Below are 26,852 nucleotides of genomic sequence, written 5' to 3' on the forward strand. Positions count from 1 at the left end.
GAAAGCATGATCTGTAGCAACTTTCCTTCATAAATGTATGACTTTAAGCGTTTTTTTTTTTTAATGTTTGTTTATTTTTGAGAGAGAGGGAGAGAGACAGAGACAGAGAGAGAGAGCAAGCACGCGCGAAGAGTGGGGGAGGGGCAGAGAGGGAGACACAGAATCCAAAGCAGGCTCCAGGCTCTGAGCTGTCAGCACAGAGCCCGACGTGGGGCTCGAACTCACAGACCACAAGATCATTACCTGAGCCGAAGTCGGAGGCTCAACCTACTGAGCCACCCAGGCGCCCTGTATGACTTTAAGTTTATAAAATAGTCTGTCACATCTAGAGCCAAAAAAATTTCAAATCAAAACAGTGTATTGACTGTGTATTTTCTGGGGGTGGGGGGTGGTTACACTTGTTAAGCAAGGGACATTATTCATTTTAAGAATGCTAGATATTAATTTCATGTTTTATAGTTTGTTTCCAGGGAGAAAATGGGGTAATGTTGTCTGGCTCCAACACATTTAACTTGAAGGACCTGTTCATTGTGGCTTTAAAAAGGCAAGGCAAGATGTAGCTTGTCAAGACAACTGATACACCCTGTTAATCAAGAAAATTATGATTGTAGATAATTAGGAATGTAATATAAAGAGACTAGTTAGGATTTGGTCTTTTAAAAGCTGCACAGACTATACAAAGATTTACTCAAAGGCTTTTAATCCATAAGAACTTTCTATATTTCCTGCAAAGGTTTACAAAACCAGGAAATCAGTTTGAAGTTCAGTGCTTTGTCTCCCTTCTCATGCATGTGGTTCTACCATATTGGAAGTTTTACATTTCTTTTTGTTTTGTGATCATCCTTCAAAATCTTAAGGATATTTGATTATGCAAGGTCTAAAAATGGTCAATAAACCTACCATTCTCATAAGTCAAACTCTTAAACTGTTTTGCCTTCTATCATCTATCCTAGTCTAAATGTCATTATTTTATTCACAATTTTAAATTTGACATCATTATTATTCATGTTTTAATATAGCCAATGCCTATTTAGAGTTACTGTCAAGTTAATGAATTATTCTGCTTATCATTCCTTCTGGAAGTATTCTTCTTCCTTTTGGGCTACATTTCCTTCTTCCTGAGATACATCTTTTAATAGTTTCCTCAATGATGTTTTGTTGATGGTAAATATTCAGTTTTTATGTGAAAATGCTTTTGTTTTGACCTGTTTCTTCAACCACAGTTTAGGAGGACATTAAATTCTATCTGCACATTCTAGTACAGTAGCCATTAGCCACATACGGCTTTAAAGAAGTAGAAATATGATTAGCATAACTGAGGAACTAAATTTTACATTATATTTAAATTTTAAAATGAATATTTAATCATTTACTGGGAAACTTTAAAAAGTATGCTTGCAGGGCCCCTGCGTGGCTCCCTTACTTAAGCATCCAACTGTTGATTTAGGCTCAGGTCATGATCTCACAGTCATGAAGTCAGCCCTATGTTGGGCTCTCTGCTGACAATGCTGAGCCTGCATGGGATTTTCTCTCTCTGCCCCTCCCCTATTTTCTCTCTCTCAAAAGTAAATAAACTTCAAACAAACAAATAAAAGTATGCTCACAACTAGAGTATACAAATTTTTTTTATCAATCATTGTATAAAACCTAAATATTTTGGATGAAATTTAGAGTCTGAATTCAGATGGGCTGTGAGTGTAAAACAGATTTTACATTAGTATAAAAAAGTGTATATCTTATTAATATTTTTATATTGGTTACATATTAGAACAGTTTAATATATTGGATAAAACAAAATATATTAAAACTAACTTCATCTATTTCTTTTTTAACCTTTTAAAATGTGGCTCCTAGATAATTTTAAATTATATATATATGACATATTGTATTGCCATTGGACATTGTTGCTCTAGGTTATTATTCTTCAATGATTTTCCGTTTTACTATTTTTAAAATAATTATAACACATTCTCATAGCAGTTTTAATATCTTACCAAATTCTGATTTATTGTTGCTGCTATATAGTCTGCTATTAGCCTGTTTTTTCTTTGTAAATAATCCATCTTTCCTTTTCTGATGGCTTTAAAAATCTTCTCTTTATCTATTGTGTCCTGTATGTCCAAGCCCACAAATCTAGGTATGGATATATTTTTATTTTGACTATGATTTAAACTTCTAGAATATAGATTTATGTATTTAATCAACTCTGAAAAATTCTCTACTACTATATTTTCACTTATTGTTCTCTTTCTCATTTTCTCTAGAGCTTTCTTTAGGAACTCATATTAGAGGTATGTTGGACCTTCTCATTCAATCTTCCGTGAACCTTAACTCCCTTGTATTTTTAAATCCAGGTGAACTCCTCAGTTCTATGTCCATATTACTAATTTTCTCTTTACAAAGAAAAAAGAATCTGTGTCAACTGCTGTTAAAGATCTCCTATGAGGTTATAAATTTAGGATCTATTTATTTAATTTCTAGATGTTTTATTTAACTTTTTTTCATCCTACTTGTGTTAATTTGCTAAGGCTACCATTACAAATATCAGAGCCTGAGTAACTTCAATTAATGAATTTTCTCACAATTCTGGAGTCTAGAAATCTAAGAGCATGGTGCCAATAGGGCTGGTTTCTGGTTAAGGCCTCTATCTTTGGCTTGTTAGTGGCCATCTTCTCCTTGTGTCCTCACATAGTCTTTGCCCTGTGTGTGTATGTCCTAATTTCTTCTTCTTATAAAGGCATCAGTCATATTGGATTAGAGCCCATTCAAATAACCTCATTTTAACTTAATTAACCTTTTAAAGACCCACCTCCATATACAATCATACTGTGAGGTATTGGGGGATAGGACTTCAATATATGACTCTTGAGAAAACAAAATACAGCCTGTAGCACTACCTATTTTTAAAATTTTCAGTGTCTTGAACTTTGTTTTTCCCCTCATATCTTTAATCATTTTAATATATTAAACTTAATATACCAATTTATATATACATATTAGATGATTCTATTCTTAGAATTAGATGATATTAATTTTTTTTTATTTTTTTTAACGTTTATTTATTTTTGAGACAGAGAGAGACAGAGCATGAACAGGGGAGGGGCGGAGAGAGAGGGAGACACAGAATCTGAAACAGGCTCCAGGCTCTGAGCTGTCAGCACAGAGCCCGACGCGGGGCTCAAACTCACGGACCGTGAGATCATGACCTGAGCCGAAGTCGGACGCATAACCGACCAAGCCACCCAGGCGCCCCGATGATATTAATTTTTTAAGGTGGGGAATCTACTTCTGCTGTTTGATCAATGAAGAGAAAAATAAACCAAGGCAGTCAGAGTCAGCATTCGACTGGAAAAGATTTTTTATTTTTTTTTAATTAACATTATTTTTTTTTGAGAGATAGAGAGGCGAGCAGGGGGGAGGGGCAGAAACAGAGACAGAGAGAGAGAGAGAGAGAGAGAGAGAGAGAGCTAGAGAAAGAGAAAATCTTAAGCAGGCTCCATGCTTAGCAAGGAGCCCAACGTGGGACTTGATCTCATGACTGTGAGATCATGACCTGAGCAGAAATCAAGAGTTAGCTACTTAACTGACTGAGCCACCCAGGTGCCCCAGAAAAGATTTTCTTTTAAAAACACAGAGTTTCAAATGAATAAGAAAAAAAGGCAAGTTCTAAATTTAAAAATAATGGTTACAGAATGTTTGATATATTTTTAAAGTAGCTTTATTAAGCATAATTGACACACAATAACTACATATACTGAAAGAGTACACTTTGATGTTCTGATACGAATATATCTGTGAAACTATTATCACAATCAAGATAATAAACTTATCTATCACCCCTGAAAATTTTCCTCACAAACTTTGTAATTCCTGCATCCTATCCCTTCTTGTACCTCTCATCCCCAAGTAACTACTTATCTCCTTTATCATTATAGTTTTCATATTTTAGAATTTTAGATTAGCACCATACAGTACAGTTTTCTATGGTCTGACTTCCTTCACTCAGCATAATTATTTTGAAATTAATCCACATGGCTGCATGTATCAATAGTTTACCCCCTTTCCTTGCTGTATAGTGTTTATTACATGGACATACCACAGTTTGTCTATCCATTCACCTGTTGATAGAATTTGGTTTGTTTCCAGATTTTGCCTACTGCAAATAAAGCTAAGATGAACATACACATGCAAGTCTTTGGATGGAGGTAGGTTTTAATTTTGGGGGGATAAGTGCTTAGAAATATACATGGCAAGTATATATTTAACTTTTAAAGAAATTGTTAAAAGCATCCAAAATGTGAAATTATATCATTTTATATCTCCACTAATGGTAAATGAAAGCTCCAGTTCCCCCAACTCCTTGCCAATTCCTGGTATGGTCAACCTTTTAATTTAAGCACTCCAATAGATGTGTAGTAATATCTCTTTGTGGCTTTAATCTTATTACTTTTCTGATGACTAATGATACTGAGATTTGTGTATTTCCCTGGAGACTAATAAATTTCAAATTATTTGAAATCTGAAATCTGTATATCTTCTTTGGTGAACTATTCAAATCTTTTGACCCATTTTGGGGGGGGGGTCATGTTCTTCTTACTACTGAGTTTTAAAATTCTTTATATATTCTGGGTACAAACCTTTTATCACTTATATCATTTACAAACATATTCTCCCAGCCTGTGACTTCTGTTATTTTCTTAATAATGTGTTAAGAGTAGATGTTTTAATTCTGGACTGCATTTTATCTATTTTCTCTTATGAATCATGCATTTGGTATGATGTCTAAGAAGTCTTTGTGACCCAGGGTCACAGTTATGGTCTCCTATGCTTTTTCCCCAAACTTCTGTAATTTTAAGTTTTATAATTAGATCTATGATCCATGTTTAAATTAATTTTGTATGTAGCATGAGGTAAGAATAAAATTTAATGGATATCCAGTGGTTATAGCACCATTCATGAATCATACTTTGTATCTTTGTCCAAAAACAAGCATATGAATATGGGTCTCTTCATAGACTCTATTATATCCCATTGATTGCTGTAATTTATAAGTCTTAAAATCAGGTAATGTGAGTTTCCAAAATGTTCTTTTTTCAATGTTGTTTTGGCCATTCTAAGTCCATTAAATTTCTATAGGGATTTAGAATCAACTCACCAATCTTGACAAAAAATGCTCGCTGGGACTCAACTGAATCTATAGACTTGACAATTCAAAGAATTTTGACAATATTGAGTTTTTAAATCTATGAACACAGCATAGCTCTCCATTTATTTAGATATTCCTTAATTTCTCTCAACATCGTTTTTGTTTTCATTATATAGGTCTTCACTTCTTTTGTCAGATTTATTCCTAATGGTTTCATATTTTTTTACTTCACAACTTATACTTTACATTTTTTTTTTTTTGATTATCTGTTTTTATTTTAATCCCAGTTAGTTAACATACAGTGTTCTACTAGTCTCTGGTGTACAACATAGTGATTCAACAATTCCACATATCACCCTGTGCTCATCACACCAAGTGTACCCCTTAAATTTCATCACCTATTTAACTTATTTTCCCACCCTCCTTCCGTCTGGTAGCTATCAGTTTTTTCTCCATAATCAAGAGTCTGTTACTTGATTTGTCTCTCTTTTTTTCTTCCCTTTGCACATTTGTTTTGTTTCTTAAATTCCACATATGAGTAAAATGGTATGGCATTTGTCTTTCTCTGACTGATTTATTTTGCTTAGCATTATACTCTCTAGCTCCATCCATGTTGTTGCAAATGTCAAATTTTCATTCTTTTTATGGCTTAATAACATCCTATTGCTATATACACCACTTCTTCTTTATCCATTCATCAATCAATGGACACTTGGGCTACTTCCATATCTTGGCTATTATAAATAATGTTGCTATAAACATAAGGGTGCATGTATTCCCTCTGAATTTACCGTTTTTGTATTCTTTGGGTAAATACACAATAGTTCAATTGCTGGATCATAGGGTACTTCTATCTTCAACTTATTGAAGAACCTGTATACTGTTTTCCACAGTGGTTGCACCAGTTTGCATTCCCACCAACAGTGCACGGGTGTTCCTTTTTTCTCCACACCCTCACCAACAACTGTGTTTCTTGGGTTGTTGATTTTAGTCATTCTAACAGGTGTGAAGTGATACCTCATTGTAGCTTTGATTTGCATTTCCCTGATGGTAAGTGATGATGAACATATTTTCATGTGTCTGTTGGTCATCTGTAGGTCTTCCCTGAAGAAATATCTACTCATGTCCTCTGCCCATTTTTTAATTGAGTTATTTGTTTTTTGAGTGTGAGGTGTATAAGTTCTTTATATATTTTGGATACTAACACTTTATCATATATGTCATTTGCAAAAAATTCTCCCATTCCATAGGATACCATTTAGTATTACTGATGGCTTCCTTTGCTGTGCAGATGCTTTTTATTTTGATGTAGTACCAATGGTTTATTTTTGCTTTTGTTCCCTTTGCCTTAGTAGACATATCCAGAAAAATGTTGCTACGACTGATGTCAAAAAGGTTACTGCCTGCACTCTCCTCTAGAATTTTAATGGTTTCCTGTCTCACATTTAGGTCTTTAATCCATTTTGACCTTACTTTTGTGTATGGTGTAAGAAAATGGACTAGTTTCTTGCTTTTGCATTTGCTGCCCCGTTTTCCCAGCATCATTTTTTAAACAGGGTCTTTTTCCTGTTGGGTATTATTTCCTGCTTTGTTGAAGATTAATGGACCATATAGTTGTGGGTTTATTCCTAGGTTTCTACTCTGTTCCATTGATCTATGTGTCTACTTTGTTGTCAGTGCCATACTGGTTTTTTTACTACAACTTTATAATATAACTTGAAGTCTGGGATTGTCATGCCTCAGCTTTGCTTTTCTTTTTTAAGATTGCTTTCATTATTCAGGGGTCTTCCATGGTTCCACACAAGTTGTTCCAGTTCTGTAAAAAACACTGCTGGAACTTTGACAGGAATTCCATTAAGTGTGTAGACTGCTTTGGGTATTGTAGACATTTTAACAGTATTCTTCCAATCCATGAACATGGAATGTCTTTCCATTTCCTTGTGTCATTTCATTGTGTCATTTCCTTGTGTTTCTTTCATCAGTATTTTATAGTTTTCAGAGTACAGGTCTTTTACCTCTTTGATTAGGTACATTCCTAGGTATCTTATTATTTTTTATGCAATTGTAAATGGCATTGCTTTCTTAATTTCTCTTTCTGCTGCTTTATTATTGGTGTATAGAAATGTGAGAGATTTCTGTACATTGCTTTTGTTTCCTTCAACTTTGTTGAATTCATTTATCAGATCAAGCAGATTTTTTGGTGGAGTCTTTCAGATTTTCTATATATAGTATCATGTCATCTACAAATAGTGAAAAAGCTTCTTCCTTACCCATTTGGATTCCTTTTCTTTTTGTTGTCTCATTGCTGTGGCGAGGACTTCCAGGACTGCTGAATAAAAATGGTGAGCATAAACATCCTTGTCTTGTTCCTGACCTTAGCGGAAAAGCTTTCAGTTTTTCCCCATTAAGGATGATGTTAGCTGTGGGTTTTTCATATTTGGTCTTTATTATGTGGAGGTATAGGTCCTTCTAAACCTAATTTGCTGAGTTATCATGAATGGATATTATACTTTATCAAATGCTTTTTCTACATCTACTGAAATGATCATGTCTCTTGTCCTTTTTCTTATTGATATGATGTATCACACTGATTGATTTGTGAATACTGAACCACCCTTGCATCCCAGGGATAAATCCCACTTGATTGTGGTTAATGATTTTTTAAAATCTATTGTTGGATTTGGCTTGCTAGTATTTTACTGAAGATTTTTGCATCTCTGTTCATCAGAGTATTGGCTTGTAGTCCTCTTCCTCCACCCTGCCCCTGCCCCATGGTGTCTTTATCTGGTTTTGGTATCAGGGTATTGCTGGCCTTATAGAATAATTTGGAAGTTTTCCTTACCCTTCTATTTTTGGAATAGTTTGAAAATAGGTATGAACTCTTCTGTAAATGTTTGGTAGAATTCACCTGAGATGCAGTTTGGTTCTGGACTTTTGTTTGGGAGTTTTTGATTATTCCTTTCCTTCCACTGGTTTTAGTCCCCCAGCCCCCTGCCGGCACCTTTAGGTGCAAGGTTGTTATTTGAGATTTTTCTTGCTTCTTGAGGTAGACCTGTATTGCTATAAACTTCCCTCTTAGAACTGCTTTTGCTGCATCCCACAGGTGTTGGACCATTGTGTTTTCATTTTCATTTGTTACCATGTGCTTTTTTTTTTTATTTCTTAATTCCTAGTTCACCCATTCATTGTTGAGTAGCATGTTATTTAACCTCCATGTATTTGTGAGATTCACATATTTTTCTTGTGGTTGACTTCTAGTTTTATAGCATTGTGGTCATAAAATATGCATGGCATGATTTCTATCTTGAATTTGCTGAGGCTGGCTTTGTGGGCTAATACATGATCTATTCTGGAGACTGTTCCATATGCACATGAAAAGAACACTGTATTCTGCTTTTTTTTGGATGAAATGTTCTGAATATATCTGTTAAACCGATCTGATCCAGGGTGTCATGCAAAGCCATTGTTTCCTTCTTGATGTTCTGTTTAGATGGTCTATCCACTGATTTAAGTAGGGTGTTAAAGTCACCTACTATTATTGTATTATTATCAGTTAGTTCCTTTATGTTTGTTATTAACTGTTCCATGTATTTGTGTGCTCCTATATTGGATTAATATTTACAATTATGATATCTTTTTGTTGGATTGTCCCCCTTATTATTATACATAGTGTCCTTCTTTGCTTCTTGTTATAGTCTTTGTTTTAAAGTGTATTTTGTCCAATATATGTATTAGTATTCCAGCCTTATTTTGACATCCATGTGCATGATAGGTATTTCTTCATCCCCTCATTTCAATCTGCCGCTGTATTTATGTCTAAAATGAGTCTCTTATAGGCAGCATACAGATGGGTCTTGTTTTTTTTTTTTTAATCCATTCTGTCACTCTATGTCTTTTGATTGTAACATTTACTCTGGCTACATTCAACGTAATTATTGATAGATATGTATTTATTGCCATCTTATTACTTGTTTGCGATTGTTTCTAAAGATTTTCTCTGATCCTTTATTGTCTTTCTCTCATGTTTAGTAGATTTTCTTTAGTGATATATTTGAATTTCTTTCTCTTTATTCTTTGCAGATTAGGGGGTTTTGATATATGGTTACCATTAGGTTTGTATATAACCTCTTTTGCACACAGCAGTCTATATTAAGTTGATGGTTGTTTAAGTTGCAATCCATTCCTTACTCCTCTCCTTCCAACATTTTTAGGTATATGTTCTTATATTTTACATCCTTTTATTTTGTGAGTTCCTTGAATGATTTTTCACAGAAATATTCATTTTTACTGCTTTTATGTTTCACACCTTATCCTGTCACTTCTGGTCTCTTGATTTAAAGATTCCCCTTTACTGTTTCTTCCAGGGCTGGCTTAGTGGTCATGAACTCCTTTAGTTTCTGTTTGTCTAGGAAACTCTGTAGCTCTACTTCTATTCCAAATGATAATCATATTGGATAGAGTATTCTTGGCTGCAGAGTTTTACTATTAAGCACTTTAATTTTGTTTTAAATATTTATTTATTTTTGAGACAGAGACAGAGCATGAATGGGGGAGGGTCAGAGAGAGAGGGAGACCCAGAATCCAAAGCAGACTCCAGGCTCTGAGCTGTCAGCACAGAGCCCAACGCGGGGCTCAAACTCACAAGCCGTGAGATCATGACCTGAGCCGAAGTCAGAGGCTCAACCGACTGAGCCACCCAGAACTTTAAATATATTGTGCAACTCCCTTCTGGCTCATGAAGTTTCTGCTGAAAAATCTCCTGCTGGCCTTCTGGGGTTTCCCTTTTAAGTTACTGTTTTCTTTTGTCTTGCTGCTTTTAGAATTTTTTATTACCATACTTTGACAATTTAATTACAATATGTCTTGGTGTGGGCCTGCTTTTGTTGATTTTGATGGGAATTCTCTGTGCCTTCTGGATCTGAACATCTGCTTCCTTCCCCAGATTAAAGAAGTTACAGCTATTATTTCTTCAAATAAATTTTCTGCCCTATTTTCTGTCTTTTCTTCTTCTGGGACTCCTATAATAAGAATGGTATTACGGTTGATGGAATCACTGAGTTCCTTATGTCTATTCTTGTTTTGTATAATTCTTTTTCCTCTCTTTTGTTCAGTTCCATTACTTTCCATTACTCTCTTCTAGGTCTCTAATTCATTCCTCTACTCTTCCAGCCTGCTGTTCATTCCATCAAGCATGTTTCTCATTTCATTTATTGAGCCCTTTATCTATACTATGTTATTCCTTATCTCTGTGTCAAGAAAGAGTGTCTTCCACTCTTTTCTCAATTCCAGTGAGTATCCTTATGATCCATTATTTTAAATTCTCTATCATGCATGTTACTTTTATGTTTTGCTTAGGTCTCTGGCCATTGCCTTGTCCTGTTCTTTCATTTGGGATATATTTTCTGTCTTCTCATTTTGTGTAAGTCTGTGCCTGTTTCTCTATGTTAGGAAAAGTCAGGTATGTCTCCTGTTCTTGAGGATAATGGCCTTATAAAGAAGAGGTCCTGGAGTGCCCTGCCATGTAATGTCTCATGTTTCCCAAGGCCTGGCTCTTCTGGGAATATTTCCAATGTAGGCAGCATGTACTCTCATGTTTTGTCCTGGACACTTTGTCCTTCAGGCCAGTTGTCTGCAGAGGCTTTCTTTGACTGCTGTGGGCATGTTTGGTCTCTGGTCTGAATGTGGTACATTGTAACCAGATGTGCTCTTGTCTGTTTGTGAAATAAAACCTGTTGCCACCATGGCAGGAACTGAGGCTCTGCAAAACTCTCGTGTGGGGAAATGTGGTATTGGCTGGGGTTTGGGCCAGTGTTCTGGGAGAACGGGCCCACTGTGCTGGGACTAAGGCCAGTGTGACTGGGAGCGGTGGTTCCACCGGAGCATAGGGTGGGGGTTGGTTCGGTGTGAACAAGTTAGATAGTGAATGTAGGCCCTGAGCTCTTCCTGCAGCTGGCCTTGTGCTTATGCCTAGTGCCAGGGGCACAAAATGGTGCCAGTCAGTTCCTTTTTTCTCAGAGGGGTCTCTCCCTAAATGCAGTCTCTCTGGGACACACTCCAAAATGAGTAAATAACCTCCCCAATGTGTGCCTCAGGTGCTCTTCAGATCATTGTTTTCCATGCTATATATTTGTAGGCTGTTTGCCTACCTTCTCTCCAAGAGCAGCCCCAATATTGCTCAAGCTCTCTCAGAGCCAAGCCAGTGACGTTTAAAAGTCCAGGCTTTATACCCCACTGGTTGCAAGAACTCATGAAATTCAGGCTCTTTCCCTTTCCAAGCCAATTGCTATGAGGATTTGTTTTCCCTGTGTGCTCCCCTCTGTGCTGGACTGTTTCTCACTCTTCTCTGCAACTATGGCTCCCTCCCCAGTACAGCAGCCAATCTGTCTGTCTCCCAAGTAATGTCTCCACACTTCCTACTTTCTTTGATGTGGCTTTTTCTCTACCTTTAGTTGTGGAGTTCTGCCAGTCTTCAGGGCAATTTCTGGGATATTTAGGATGATTTGATAGTTATCTAGTTGTATCCATGAGATGAGGTGAGCCTACAGTCCTCCTATTCTGCCCACCATCTTCTAATCTCCTTTTATCATTTTAATATGCTTTTTAAAAACTTAAATTTCTGATTATTCATTGCTACTATGTAAAGATACAATTCATTTTTGTATATTAATCTTGTGTCCTGTAACTTACTAAAGTCACTTATTAGTTCTAATGCATTTCTTTTTTGGTAGATCTATCAGATTTTCTTTGTAGATAACCATGTTGCTTTCAAATAAATATAGTTTTACCTCTTTCTAATCCAGATACCTTCCATTTCTTTTCTTGCTTTATTGCATTGGTTAGAACATTGAGCACAATGTTCAGTATAAGTAATGATAGCAGACACCCTTGACTTATTCATAATCTCAGGGGGGGGAAATTCATTGTTTCACCATTAAGTATGATGTTAGTGATAGGTTTTTTGTAGATTCCCTTATCAAGTTGAAGTAGTTCTTTTCTATTTCCAGTTGGCAGAGAGGTTTTTTTGTTTTGTTTTGTTTTTTGTTTTTTTTAATCAGGAATGGATGTTAGATTTTATTAAATTTTTTTCCTGCATCTACTGAGATGAATATGTGGTTTTGCTTCTATAGTTTATAAATATGGTGAATTACACTGATTTATTTGTGAATGGTTAGCCAGTCTTGTATTTTTGGGATCTACTTGGTCATGATATATTAACATTTTTATATATTATTGGACTCAATTTGTTAAAATTTTGTTAAAAAGTTTTGCTTCTACATTCATGAGATATATTAGTTTACAGTTTTATTTCCTCTAATGGGTTTATCTGATTCTGATATTAATGTTGACCTCACAGAATTAGTTGGAAAGTATTTGATCCTCTTCAATTTTCTTCAAGTGTTTGATATAAAATTATTATTATTTCTTTTATAACTTCTTAGAATTCTCTAGTGGAGCAATGTGGACCTGGGGTTTTCTTTGTGGAACATTTAAAAATATACATCCATTCATCTTCATAGATATAGGGCAATCCAGGTTATCTACTTTTCTTGAATGGGCTTTGGTAGTTTTTGTCTTTTAAGGTGTCCATTTTGTTTTTTTAATTAAATACAGAAAATATATTTTATTCATCTCTGTCTCCCCAATACCAAACACATAGTTTGATGAGTGAATTTTGTTAAATGAAAGTATGGAAAAATTGACTTCTATGCTCAAAAGTAATCTTCGTAAAAATTCATCTGTGTTGATTTTTGTGAGTACACAAAGGCCATCCTCATTGTAAACAATTCAATACAAAAAAATTTAATTAGGAAGTAAAAATCCAAAGTTCCCCAATTTTTTGTTTTTCAATGTCTAAAGGTAATATATATTTAGAAGAATTTTTTTTACTTTAAAAAACAGGATCACATTATGTAGCCAAGTTTTGAACCTGTTCCCTTCTTCCCCTTTAAACATATATCTAGCTCTCATTTAGTACACATCCAGATTCTCTCTCCTTCTTAAAGGATACATAGTAATCTCTCATTTGGCAGTACCATAATATAATCATACTCCTACTGACATTTAGATTATTTTTAATTTTGTGATATAACATACAGTGATATAATGATATCTTTGCATTTTGCATTCTTGTACAAGTATTTTAAAGTTAATGTTGTATGAAAGCAATATGTATACACAAATTAATAAATCAAATATCTTTAGAAGGCTGATTAGTAGTCATTTGCTTCATTTTCATTGCCCTTCCTATACCCTCCAAAGAATTGTTAAACCTCTCTGAAAATGATTAGTAGTTCTTTTTCCCTGAAAGACATCTTAATGGAGGCTTCTTGTCTCCTGCTGTTTAAATTAGACATGTTCTAGGATTTTTGAACAGCTATCAGCCCAGGATTTACCTTCACTTCCATTTTTGTTTATTTGTTTGTTCCTTTGTTTTGCAATAGCTTCTTTAAAAAATGGTGTATAGAAGGTACATTTTTTGAGACACTGTATGTTTGCAAATGTCTTTATTTGATACTTACATTTGATTGATGATTTGGCTTGGAAAGAATGCTTCCTCAGTAATTTGAAGACATCACTCCATTGTGATATGGCATTCAATGTTGCTATGGATCTATCCAATACCATTGTGATATTTTTCTTTTCAAATTGTTATTTAATTTCTAGTTAGTTAGCATACAGTGCATTATTGGTTTGAGTAATCACTTACACACAACACCCAGTGCTCATTAAAAGTACCCTCCTTAATACCCACTACCCATCCAGCCCTTCTCCCACTCATCTCCCTCTATCAACCCTCAGTTTGTTCTCCAACATAACTGTCTCTTATGGTTTGTTTCCCTCTCTCTTTTTTCCTCCCTTCCCATATGTTCTTCTGTTTTGTTTCTTAAATTCCACCCATTAATGAAATCATTGGTGTTTGTCTTTCTCTGACTTATTTACCTCAGTGTAATACACACTAGCTCCATCCACTTCTTACAAATGGCTAGATTTCATTCTTTCTGATGACTAATATTTCATTGTACATATATACATCTTCTTTATCTATAAAGTGTGCATTTCAATTCCAGCACTGAATTTCAATTTCCATTTCAATTTTTTCAATACCTTTGGTCATAACTTTCCCTTATTATTCTTTTAAAATGTGTAGAATCTGAAGTGATGTCACTTTTGTCATCTAATATTATTTCTCTAAACATCCTGGTGATATGCTCATAGGAAAGTTATCAATTTTAAAACTTTACTGTCATGTATACATGAATTAATTTTATGGCTTTAAATAGGTACTGCTCACAATGACTTATTTTAAAATAGTTATATTATTTCTGCTCTGCCAATATTCTTACAAGTCATTTAAACTGGGCCTTATTTCATTATCTCTAAAAATGATTAGGTGAAATGGGTTAAGATCTTTCCAGCTCAAAGAGTTTGATTCCATAAATTAAAAAAACATATGTATGTGTGGTTCTAAGTTTATATGTTTCTGGTATGTTATTTTTCATTTTTAGTAGCAAGAAAATTTCCCTGAAAGTATTTATTCATGAAAGCAATTCCAAAGAACAACAACAAAAAATAACAAACCTAATATTTCACTTAATTTTGATAATAAAATAATAGGCAATTCTCTCATAAGACTTTTTAAAAAAGGTATTCCAAAACTCTAATTTTTAAACACTTTTCAATAAGAACAGAGAAGTTTATTTGATATTTGTCCCAGATATCTGTTGTAATGTATTTTCACTCATGCATATAATAAGCAAGTGTTTACATGAAATAGAGCCAAAGGAGTCTATATGCCCTGCTCTCTGCAACCTTATTCAGATTTGTTTCCCAAAAAGAATATGAAATATAACATAGTCTTCTTAATTTTCTAAGGATACTTGCTGGTAACTCTTTGAATGTTTTTATTTAGACAGTGAATGTTTGTTTTTTAGCACTTTATCAAAATGCTTTATTTTATTATCTTTGTAACTAATTTACTAATTTCACTAATTATTACTTAATAAATAGGGAACCAGAAATGACTACATATAAAGGGATTTATATCTTTGATTCATAAAGGAAGATTGTCTCTTTTCCTCTGATTAGTCATGAAGCAGCAACTTTAGCAACAACCAATCATCCACCCTAATACTTTGAAATCCCTTAGATTCAAAACATCTGTTTTCTTCAAAGAGCAACAGTTCCATAACTAAGAATAAAAAATCACAGTCTTGGAGAACTAATAAAATTGTAAACTAAATTTTCCAAGGCAGCAATAATTTCAGTTCTAAAGATTATCTAGAATGCACATGAGAATGGAATTGTTTTTTCATTATCTAGGACCACTGAGTCTTGCATGAGTTCATCCATGATGTAAAAGCTAAAATCTTAAATGTATATCTATTTTCTGGCATTAGCTATGCCTCCCAATCAATTTATAAAGTGGACTGAGAAGCACACAAGTAGAAAGTCATAGTATGGAAGGACCCTTAATGAAATTCTTCCAGAACTTTCATTTCACTGGCCACATTTAATTTCCTAATTAAAAAATAGGCAAAAAAAGTATAAAATCTAGCTGTCTACTATTTATAAGTGATACCTAAATTGCAATACAGTCTGAAAATAAAGAAGGAAAAAAGATATACTAGGTAAATGGTGAGGAAAAGGAAGAAGATGTAGCAATATTAAGAGCAGACCAGATAGAATTTAAGTCAATAAGTAGTAAAAAGGGGAAAAAAAGCCTTATTTTATATTGATAAAATATTCAGTCCATTTAAATTAGTCATTAGCCATTATATGTACCATACAAAATAACATGAAAACACATGCTGGCAGTAGTAAGAAGATAGGCATAGACATTACTATAATGGGAGATTTTAACTATCTCTATGAATTTGACAGATTAAGTATAAAAAGTAATTATGGGAGGGGCGCCTGGGTGGCTCAGTCGGTTAAGTGTCCGACTTCGGCTCAGGTCTCACGGTTTGTGGGTTCAAGCCCCACGATGGGCTCTGTGCTGACAGCTCGGAGCCTGGAGCCTGCTTCAGATTGTGTGTGTGTGTGTGTCTCTCTCTCTGCCCATCCCCTGCTCATGCTCTGTCTCTCTGTCTCTCAAAAATAAATAAATGTAAAAAAAAAAAATTTTTTTTAAGTAATTATGGGAGCGCCTGGGTGTCTGAGTCAGTTAAGTGGCCGACTCTTGACTTTGGCTCAGGTCATGATCTCACGGTTTGTGAGTCTGAGCCCTGTGTCAGGCTCTGCGCTAACAACATGGAATCTGCTTAAGATTCTGTCTCCTTCTCTCTCTGCCCCTCCCGGGCTTGCGTGAGCGCACACTCTGTCTCTCTCAAAATAAATAAAAATAAACTCAAACAGAAAAAAGTTAACTATGGTTACAGAAAAAATTTAAAAGCATGAATATTAACCAACTTAATTTGTATCCTAGAAATAGAAGATATATATTCTTTTCAAATTCCCACAGAATATTTTACAAAATAGACCATATGCAAGGCCACAAAAAAAACTCAAAAAATTTTAAGAAATAGTCAATATAGATTGCACATTTTAATAATAAAGTTTTATATTTTTCCTTCTCTGAAGAGAAACTCATTTACATATGGTGTCTTTCAATAAGGTCATGCTTAGATATCATTATTCTTGAATAACAGCCACAAACATTTTGTTTTAAAAAAGTCTAAAAGACTTTAATTGCTAAGAGGCTCAAAAAGATAAAGAAACAACATTTTCTTGATTTGTGTTCAATAATCCCCCAGCAGAAATGTTTATTTCCAGCCTTGTATTCATAAGAATGCAAACTTGCACTTACATACTGAAAATGACATAGGAGCAATATACAAGTTCAAGAAGAAAAAACGCCAAAAGAGCCAAAACTAAGGTTTACGTAATAGACACAGAAAGATAAAACCGAGAAAATACATTTTAGAAAAACAAACTTCTTAAGGACCATTGTATTTTACTTGCTTCCACCCTCCACCATTCTTAGTTTTATATTCATAAGGGTGTCTAATAGAAAACCAAGACCAACACCATTCATTCACAAAATCAGCAAACTAATAATTATTTTATTTCAATTTGTTATAACAGGTGATGAACTTGTGCCAAAAAGACATTGTGCTATCAAAACGAGGAATGAAAAACTACAGAGATTTCAGATAAACTAAATCAAATAAGCATAAATTTCCTCCAAAGAAGTACAAATTTCCCAGTTGGCAAATATAATAGTTGGCAATTCCCAGATTGCCAAAGAAGCCAAATGCAATTTCTCTCTATTACTGATGTTACCCTGTGAATTGAACTGAAGGCCCTATGGTAACCAGCCCCCACTGAACAGTGTCTAAAATATAACTGCCTCACAATTAATTTTATAACACATCCAGTAAGTCTCTTCTCTGTAATGTGCCAATATGTTATGCAATAATTGCATCTTAATTACAAGTACTTTACATTCAGACAATAAAACCTTTATTAACATTTCAAAATTTGAAAGAAGAAAACTCCTTAAGCATTCACAGTGTGGAAGATGCTTTATATTGCATGAATCATGAACAGGGCAGTGATCCTGCCATTACTATAATAAAAAGAGGTATTATCTCTCCTTCCTTTGAACATCTGTAGTACTTATCATCCCAATCACTCATTTGGCACAGTTTTGAAGTAGTAAATTCTTCACATGCATCTGTCTGATCTGAATGAATCCTTAAGGGCAATAGTCTCATCCTCTGTTTATTGGGATCTTCCCAATAGACAAGTAAGGCAAGTAAGAGGATCTACCTCACAAGCAAGAACCGTTTCTTAAATATTAAATTGACTTTTGTTAATTAATTAAGGAATGTCACCAACATACCCTTCCTTCAACAGCATCTATGGAGCATGGTTACTGCTCTATATTCCAGAGTGTCTATACTTCCAAATTTTCCAAATTAAAATGAAGCAAACAAAACAACAAGGTCTACTTAACATAGCTAGATTTTAGGTAAGCGGCATTAGAGAAAATGAATAAATTTTCTTTAGGTTAATCCTAACTCTAATCAAAGATCTTCAAACATCTAGGTTCTAGCAGAATTAGGTGGGCCGTAACACTATTTTAAATCCCTGTCCCAGGGTTAGAAAATAATAGCAACAATAACAAAGCTTTACCATCTGTCCCCAAAATTCTTCCTTTCTTCTCTAGACCTTCCTACACTCAATCAGTGGTTACCCCTACACCTTCCAAAAGGTTCCCATGGCTCATGTCTTTAGCAATTCCACTGTACAATGACTCAGATTTTAACACACGTTTTAGAATATCCTTAAGGACTTGTTAAACACAAATTGCTGGGCTCTACCCCTAGAGTTTCTTATTCAGTAGGTCTAGTGTGGGTCTGCATTATTTGCATTTCTAACCAGCTTCAGGTGATGCCGATCCTCCTCATCCAGAGACCATACTTTGAGAACTACTATACACTCAAATCTGCCCCCATTTCTGTAATGTTTACTGTGCCTGATTATATCATGCAAATCAATTTTAAAGTTTAATTCTTCTTTTAGATGAAGCTTGGTATCTTTCCTATTCTAAATAGGAGTTGGCCATGTGGAGTGAATGGATGGCAAACACCATTTTCAAAGTCTTCACGTGGAGACTTTCAGTATAGTATTAAATGTGTTTGGACAAAGAGTGACTCCCTAACTTTTCTAGCTCCAAAATGGTACACAGTCATTTGGACCAGGTGACTGTCTCTACAGGGAAGCACCAAACTAATTAGTTATTCGGTCCACATTAACCCAATTTAGAATTACAGGGATGCACATATTATCCCCTTTGCCAGGAACCTTTCCCCCTCCTTCTCATATGGTTAACTTGTTTTCTTTCAGATCTTAGCTCAGAGATGACTTATTCAGGGAACCTTCCTTTTCGTCCCCATGACCAGGTCAAACCTATTACGGGTTTTCATAGAGTCACTGAATCCCCTCCTTTGTAGCCGTTGTCATGGTTGCATTTTTCACATTTGTTTATATAAGTATTTTACTAATAGTTATTTTCTACACTGGATTACAAGCTCCAGACAGGGAATGTTTTTGGTTTTGATCACCATTACACTTTCAGCACCTAGCACAGTATCAGAGACATAGAAGATGTTCTCAGATATTGAAGCTCAGATATCTGAGCTTTTTTTAGCCCAAAGAAAGATAAGGGGAAGTATTCCTTCTATACTTTGCCCTTTTCAGCTACCTGATTAAAAAAAAAAACAAACAGAAAAACAAACAAACAAATAAAAACCCCAGAAAAACAAAAAAAACTTACCTTTTCTGAATAATTCTTGGAGACTTTCAGCACTTTGATTTAATACAGCCCATATTTCTTCCTCCTGCAGAGGTCCACCCCGAACCTCCAGGGCCTCAGCTAGTGACACGTGCATATTACCTAAGAAACAAAGGAAACAGAAGGGGTACATATCAGCAACTTGCACTGCATTTGTAGTGGTGAAAGTTCTACATCAGTGATGCGAGACTGAGGTTCCTATCTACCTAATTTCTCAATATGGCCTTTAATCTAAACATAATCCTACGGCTTAAACTCATGGAGGATAGAAGAATTAGAGGGAAAAAAATCTCAAAATAACTACTTGCCCTAGCCCAACAGGATCAGCTTCAGAGCCTGAACTGGAAAATAGGTGGTGACTATTTCATGGCAGAAGAGAGAGACTTGAAGGTATCAGGAGGCACCAAAGTGTGGATGATTAAATCAGAGCAGAACTGAAGGCCTTTCAGATTATACTTCCAGGCTTCATCCTATCCATCCCAGGTAAAAAAGAGTAGAGAAGAGCTTCTACAGCCATGGTGCATGAAGCTGAAATAAGATGGAACACATTTCTTCTACTCACTAATTGATTTCTACATCTTCAATATATACAGTATAACTATAAAATTTTTCACTGATGGACTTAACTACTTTCAGACCCAACTTTGCAGCCAACTTACCATTTGCCCCTGGAAAGACCATTTCACCTCTAACCTCAGTTTTCTATCCGTGACATGGGAATAATAATAATAGAAACAACATTGCCATTTTGGGGTGGCTATGGCAGGGAAAAGGGTTATTCCTGTAAACATGCTTTGTAATCTAACTCTGTAGAGGCTGAATTAATAAAAAATCAGGAGGTTGACTCTGTGGTGACATTTTTGTAGGGACAATCTTTTTCAATGGCATTAAATTAAGTGGGTGATAATATTAATAAATTTTAAGGTTTTCTACGGTGTTCAATAATTCTATTTTCGTTATGAAGGCAGGGGGTGGAGGGAGTCTATATCATCTATATAAAGTGTCCTACATTGACATTCCTTGAAAAGAAAATTATTCCTTACAATGATCACTAAGATTTCTATCCAAACTAACCAATTTGAGCATAATGTGTATCTACTGGTAGGTAGAAGCAGATGGGTTTAGCAAAGAAGCTAGAGGGAGTGAAAAATGTTAAATGCTTATTTTCTGTAATTATAACCATTAAATTTTAAAATTAACCAACAAAAAACAGCTGTTTTAGAGAAAAGTTGATTTTGTTTACTCAACTAACAAGAATAGCTAATATTTTGTTTCAAATTACATTTATGATACTTTAACCCAGACTGAAAAAAAAGCAACTCCAGCTACAAATGAGGTCAGCCTTGTCCTGTTACTTTTCTTTTCAAATATTTACTATAGCATTTTATGCTTAGAGCCTACCTTGAGGGGTGTGTACTTAAGTGGAACAATGTGGTAGTTAAAAGGGAAGACAGAAGATACTGCTTAGAAAAAGCCAGTCATTTTTATTTAGCTTGTATAGAAGTGATTATTTATTCAAACACCTCTTCCCCCAAAAAACTCTCAGTTTCATATTCACTTTATTAAATGGCAGCCTATTTATTTTTTAAAAAATAATAAGCTTCATTCCTTTCTAAGAGATAGGAGTTATTATCTTCTACGTAAAATACTGTATTGAATTGGAAGTTTCAACAGATGCGTCAAGATACTATTAGGAATCAGATACCCAACAGGATTTGTGAGTAAGTCTACCCTGCAGCAAATTTCCAAAGTAATATGTCTGAGAACTGGTTAGATAGCTCTAAAGCCTACACATAAGGTATAAAGAGTACAGAGAACATTACATGTGAGGAATTTCTTTGAAGATAGGTGTACTGATTTTCATGTCTCCCTCAAAGTAGAAGGGATGCAGGAAGGTGCCTTTGTTTAACATCTAGCCAGCAAAAGAGGGCTCAATGGAACCCCCAGGAGCACTTCCCCGGTGTTAGGGAGTTCACCAAAAGGAGGACACCATAGACTGGTGCCTGATACTTCAGGAATCTACAGGTTTTGGCTGTCACTCTGAGACAGCAGCCAGAGAGGAGAGAGCATACAAGACTCAGAGTGAGGAAGCATGCTGTAATTGGGGTGGGGTATAAACAGCTTGGAGCTAACAAAATTCTACCCAGATGAAAATGTTATGAAATTTAGGTTGTGGCAATGGTTGCACAACTCTGTACCTATACTAAAAACCATGAAGGTAAATTTTAAAAGGGTAAATTTTATGGTATGGCAATTATATCTCAGTAAAGCTGTCTAAAAAAAGTAATCCTACTCAGAGTACCTCCTGTGGTTCCCAGAGTACCATCAGGAGGGGAAAGGTGGGAGAGGGGTAGGAGGGATGAACAGGAAGGATGAGGGGGTAGGAAGACAGGAGAAGGAGAAGGAAGCAGAAGAAGAATTAGGTACTGGCTAGTAGAAGGGATCATATTTTGAAGTGTCACAGAAAGTACAGCTCCAGTGAAGGTCTCTGAAGAACACACTAAAGTACACATAAGAGAAACAGCCTTAAGCACATATCAAGTTCAAAATGAGTTACAAGTCAGGTAAAAAAAATTATTTGCCTCTCTTTCTTCCTTCCCCCAGTTTAAATCCTAATTGGGTCAGATAAAGCAACTTGCAAGTGGGTGAGGAGATAAGTAACAAAAGGAGAAGCTAAGCACATTGCCTCCCGCCTATAGCTAATCGTAGCTATGGGAAGGAATAGCTTTGAATGAAGACTGAAGTGTTGATTAATATACTGACTAGGCATTTTTAATGATGGAATTGACCTTGTATTTTCAACTTGAGTGACTGTAGTTCTTAAGTGACTGTAAGGAGAGAATTATGGACCTGAATTTCTACATAGAGGCAAGAGAAGAACTTCCCTCATGAAAGGAAGGAAGGAAGGAAGGAGACAAAATAAGTTGCTTATGATTACACCTTATGCATTCCATTGTAAAGCAAACGATCTGTATCATATACAAAGTTCTAAAACTTAAGATACAGGTTTATACTTAGTGTTAAAGAAATTGGTTTTTAAAACATAATTATTTTCTTCAACAATGGCCAAACTACGGAGAGAGCCCTAAAGTCCATTGACTAATGAAATGAAAAAGAAGATGTGGTGTTTATATATATATAATATGGAATAGTACTCAGCCATCAAAAAGAATGAAATCTTGCCATTTGCAATGATGTGGATGGAGCTAGTATGTATTAGGCTAAGCAAAATAAGTCAATCAGAGAAAGACAAATACCATATAATTTCACTCATATGTGGAGCTTAAGAAACAAAACATATGAACATATGGGAAAGGCGGGGCTAGAAGAGAGAGAAACAAACCACAAGAGACTCTTAATGATAGAGAACAAACTACAGGTTGATGGAGGAAGGTGGTGGGAGATGGGCTAGATGGGTGATGGGCACTAAGGAAGGCATATGCTGTGATGAGCACTGGGTATTGTATGTAAGTGATGAATCACTGAATTCTACTCCTGGAACCAATATTGTACTGTATGTTAACTAACTAGAATTTAAATTTAAAAAAAAGAAAGAAAATCACCATAATAAATATATAATTACTTCCTATAAGAAAATGAAAAAGTAAAAGTAACTTCTGAACACAACAGAATTTTTCAGTGCTTGATTTGTCTTATAAAGATTACTGATTATACTTCTGTTATTTGACTCAATCAGGCTGAATTATATATTAGTCTCCTGTTAATTTTTATTAGAAAGTATTTGTCTATTCAGTGAAGTAGGATCTCTATGCATCTCTAGCCGGAACTCGTTAGAACTTCAAAACATAGAAGGAACACTATTTTTGAAAGCAATATTATATAGCTAACAAAATAGATTTGATATTTTTAATTTACAGCTTGCTAGAAAAAAAGCTTAAGACTTTTTAAAACTGCCTCGCCCCTCAAATCATCCAATCTCAAAACTTAATGTATTGCTAAAACAGCTTTCTAAAAATCAAACAACACTATAATTTACAAATTATCTACCATCACCATGTTTGACAATTGCCATCATTATCGTTATCAGTTTTCTCTATTTTTATTCACCTTTACTATGGCTTTCCATATCACTATCTCTGAAAGAATACAAGGGAGGGGCACCTGGGTGGCTCAGTTGGTTAAGCAACTGACTTCGGCTCAGGTCATGATCTCACAGTTTGCGGGTTTGAGCTCCGCATCAGGCTCTGTGCTGATAGCTTGGAGCCTGGAGCCTGCTTCGGATTCTGTGTCTCCCTCTCTCTCTGCCCCTCCCCCACTTGTGCTCTGTCTCTGTCTCTGTCTCTCTCTCTCTCTCTCAAAAATAAAATAAAAAATGTAAAAAAAATTTTTGAAAGAAGACAAGGGAATGAAAGAAATGCAGAAGTAGAAGAAGAATGCAAATAAAAAATAAATAAAAAGTGGAAAAGTGGAGGAAAAAAAGCTTGAAGTCAACCAATAGATGACGGAAACAATTTGTCATGAAAATTCTTAAAAGTGTATTAACTTCAGTTGTTTCCTTTAGACACAGTACTAGACAACTTGGGGTATAGATGTATGACTGGCATTATTTTACCATCAAAGAGGTTCTGTTTTACAATTAACATACCTGTATTATTTACTTGTTTCCTTGAATGTGGTAGGCTACATGATAATGAAGGTTAAGGGAAGATTTTCAAATAAGAAAAATTAATTATATTACATAACCAGAATCTTTGTGTTTTTGGTTAACACAAATATTAGGTCATGACCTTAAAACTGTGCCCAGTCAGAAAAGCCACAGAAGGATTCTAACAGATGTCATTTTAATCCTGAGGGATTTGTGGCACTCAAAAATAGGAAGCATAGAAAAGTGTTTCCAAAAAGATTGAAATAGTAAACAGATTAACTGAATCCAATCAAGTCATGTAACAATCCGTCTGGGGTTAGACTAATGAATTAGGTTTGTTTAAATTGATTCTAAGGAAATAGGGCTATAAGATTACCCTATTTTAAGAACAAAACAACTATAAAATAGAGCTCTGTGTGTGCCACTACAGAGCTCTTTGTGTGGGCAAAGATCTATTCACCATCCTAGCTAAGGACTTTGTTGGCCATTAAGACACAATAATGAGAGGCACCTGTGTGGCTTAGTCAGTTAAGCATCTAACTCTTGATTTCGGCTCAGGTCTTGATCTCACAGTTCATGGGATCGAGCCCTGTGACCAGCTCTGTGCTGACAGTGCAGAGCCTGCTTGGGATTCTCTCTGTCTCTCCCTCTCTCTGCCCTTCCCCTGCTCACTCAAGCTCTCCCTCAAAATAAATACATAAACATAAAAAAAAGAAAAGAAAAGAAAAGAAATCATAATGAGTTGAGAAGGCAACCTCCAAAATTATAAGTATCTTTTGATCCAAAAGATTCACAATGAAGTTTATAAAAAGTTTAAGAGATGCAAGCCCATATAATAGTATTTTTTAAAATTAAAGAATCTGTACATATTTGGTATTTTAGGTGTTTCTAATATTTAGGAGAAATAGGTCAGTTAGAATAATAGATCTGGTCTTTGATATCAATTTAAATAATGTAATTGAGAAAATGAGTTCAGACTTGTATTTTAAAATGTATCAAATACCACTGGAACATATAAAAGAAATTAATCTTAGCATACTTGTAAGTTTTCATTCATCAGATTTATTTAAATAATCAGGAAGATGATTTTTTTGTCAGACAACTGAAATACTTAAAATTTTTTTATTTAATATTTATTTAATATTTAAAAATATGAATGAAGCTTAAAATATTTTAAAAAGTTTAATTAACAAAGTTTTAAAATTATATACCCAATTAAATAACTCCTTGAAAGTGACTTAAATTTTTCTACAATAAAGTAATTAAATTGACCTTAGAAGCTTAAGAACTAGAATTCTAGAGCTTCTAGCTCTCTAGAGCTAGAAGCTCTAGAAGCTCTAGAATTCTAGAGCTTCTAGCTTCTAGAAGCTCTAGAGCTTCTAGCTCTAAGTGACTTAAATTTTTCTACAATAAAGTAATTAAATTGACCTTAGAATTCTGCTTAAGAACTAGAATTTTAGAATTTTTAATTTAATAAAAATTTAAAAATAATTTTAATAATCTTTTTTGCATACAGTAATACCCCAGAGGCCATTTTTTCAAAGTTAGGAAAAAAAATCAATTTAACTCAGAAAATCATCCTGGGTTACATAAAGTTTCTTAAATACAATATCAAATGTTTGATCCTTAGAAGAAAAAAAATGATAAATTAGAATCTATCAAAATTGAAACCTCTGCTTCTTGAAAAGAACTGCTAAAAGAATGGGGGAAAAAAGCCACAAATTAAAGGGAAATATTTGCAGATCACATAGCTGATAAAAGATTTTTATTCAGAATATATAAAGCATTGTCAAAAGTCAATAATGGGAAACAATCCCACTTAAAAAAAATAGGCAAGATATTTGAATACACACTTTGTCAAAGAAAATATCCGGATGGCAAATAAGCATATGAAAAGATACTCAACATCATTAGTCATTAGGAAAATGAAAATTAGAACAATGAGACATTGTTACATAGTTATCAGAATGGCTAAAATGAAAAAGACTGTCCATACTAAGTATTGACAAAGATGACAAGGAACTAGAACAATGGCTAGTGAGAATGTAAAATGGTACCCTTTGGAAAAATATTTGGTGAAAGTTTCTTAAAAAATTAAATTTAAGTCAACCATATGGTCTAGTCATTCCACTCCAAGGTATTTACCCAATAGAAATTAAACCACATATGTATATGAAGTCTTATATGCAAATCTTCATTGCAGCTTTATTTGTAAAAGCCAAAACCTGGAAACAAGCAAATGTCTATCAACAAGTAAATGGATAAACAAATTTAGTGTATTTCCACAATGGATTATTAATCAGCAATAAAGAGGAATGAACTGTTATTGATACATGCAACAACATGAATCTTGAAATAATCATGTTGCATAAAGGAAGCTAGACAAAAAAAGTATATAATTTATGATTACACATGTAAAAAATTATAGAAAATGCAAACTAATTTATAGTTAGAGAAAATAGTTCAGTTGCCTGAGGATGGCATTGCTCTTTGGAGAAGCATGTGGTAGTGATTAAGGGACATGAGAAAATGTCTGGAGATGATGGATATGTTCATTACCTTTACTGTGATGATGAGTTTTACAGATGCATCTGTATTTCATAACTTACCAAATTGTGTCCTTTGTATGTATAGTTTTATATATATATGTCAATTATGCCTCAATAATGCTGTTTACAAGAGAAAAAACAAACTAAACGTGACAAAAGTGAGACAGCACTGCCTTTCTTTGTCCCATGAAGCTGTCTGAATGTTTTTTTATTGTCAGAAAAAAACAAGCCCCAACTTCAGGTAACACATGC

The 26,852-nt window shown here is 34.6% G+C and overlaps 1 protein-coding gene across 7 annotated transcripts in view; it reads right to left on the reverse strand.

Annotated features, from left to right (window-relative positions):
- PTPN13 (protein tyrosine phosphatase non-receptor type 13) overlaps positions 1–26,852 on the reverse strand; it is a 227,101-nt gene that overhangs the window by 150,950 nt on the left and 49,299 nt on the right. For all 7 annotated transcript variants that reach the window (XM_042935987.1, XM_042935989.1, XM_042935988.1 and 4 more), the window contains exon 2: positions 19,428–19,547. In XM_042935987.1, coding sequence (XP_042791921.1) covers positions 19,428–19,542 — 115 coding nt within the window. In that variant the 5' untranslated portion in view covers positions 19,543–19,547. The remainder of the gene's footprint in view (positions 1–19,427; positions 19,548–26,852) is intronic.

This window comes from Panthera leo, chromosome B1 (assembly GCF_018350215.1).
Source record: "Panthera leo isolate Ple1 chromosome B1, P.leo_Ple1_pat1.1, whole genome shotgun sequence".
Classification (NCBI taxonomy): Eukaryota; Metazoa; Chordata; class Mammalia; order Carnivora; family Felidae; genus Panthera; species Panthera leo.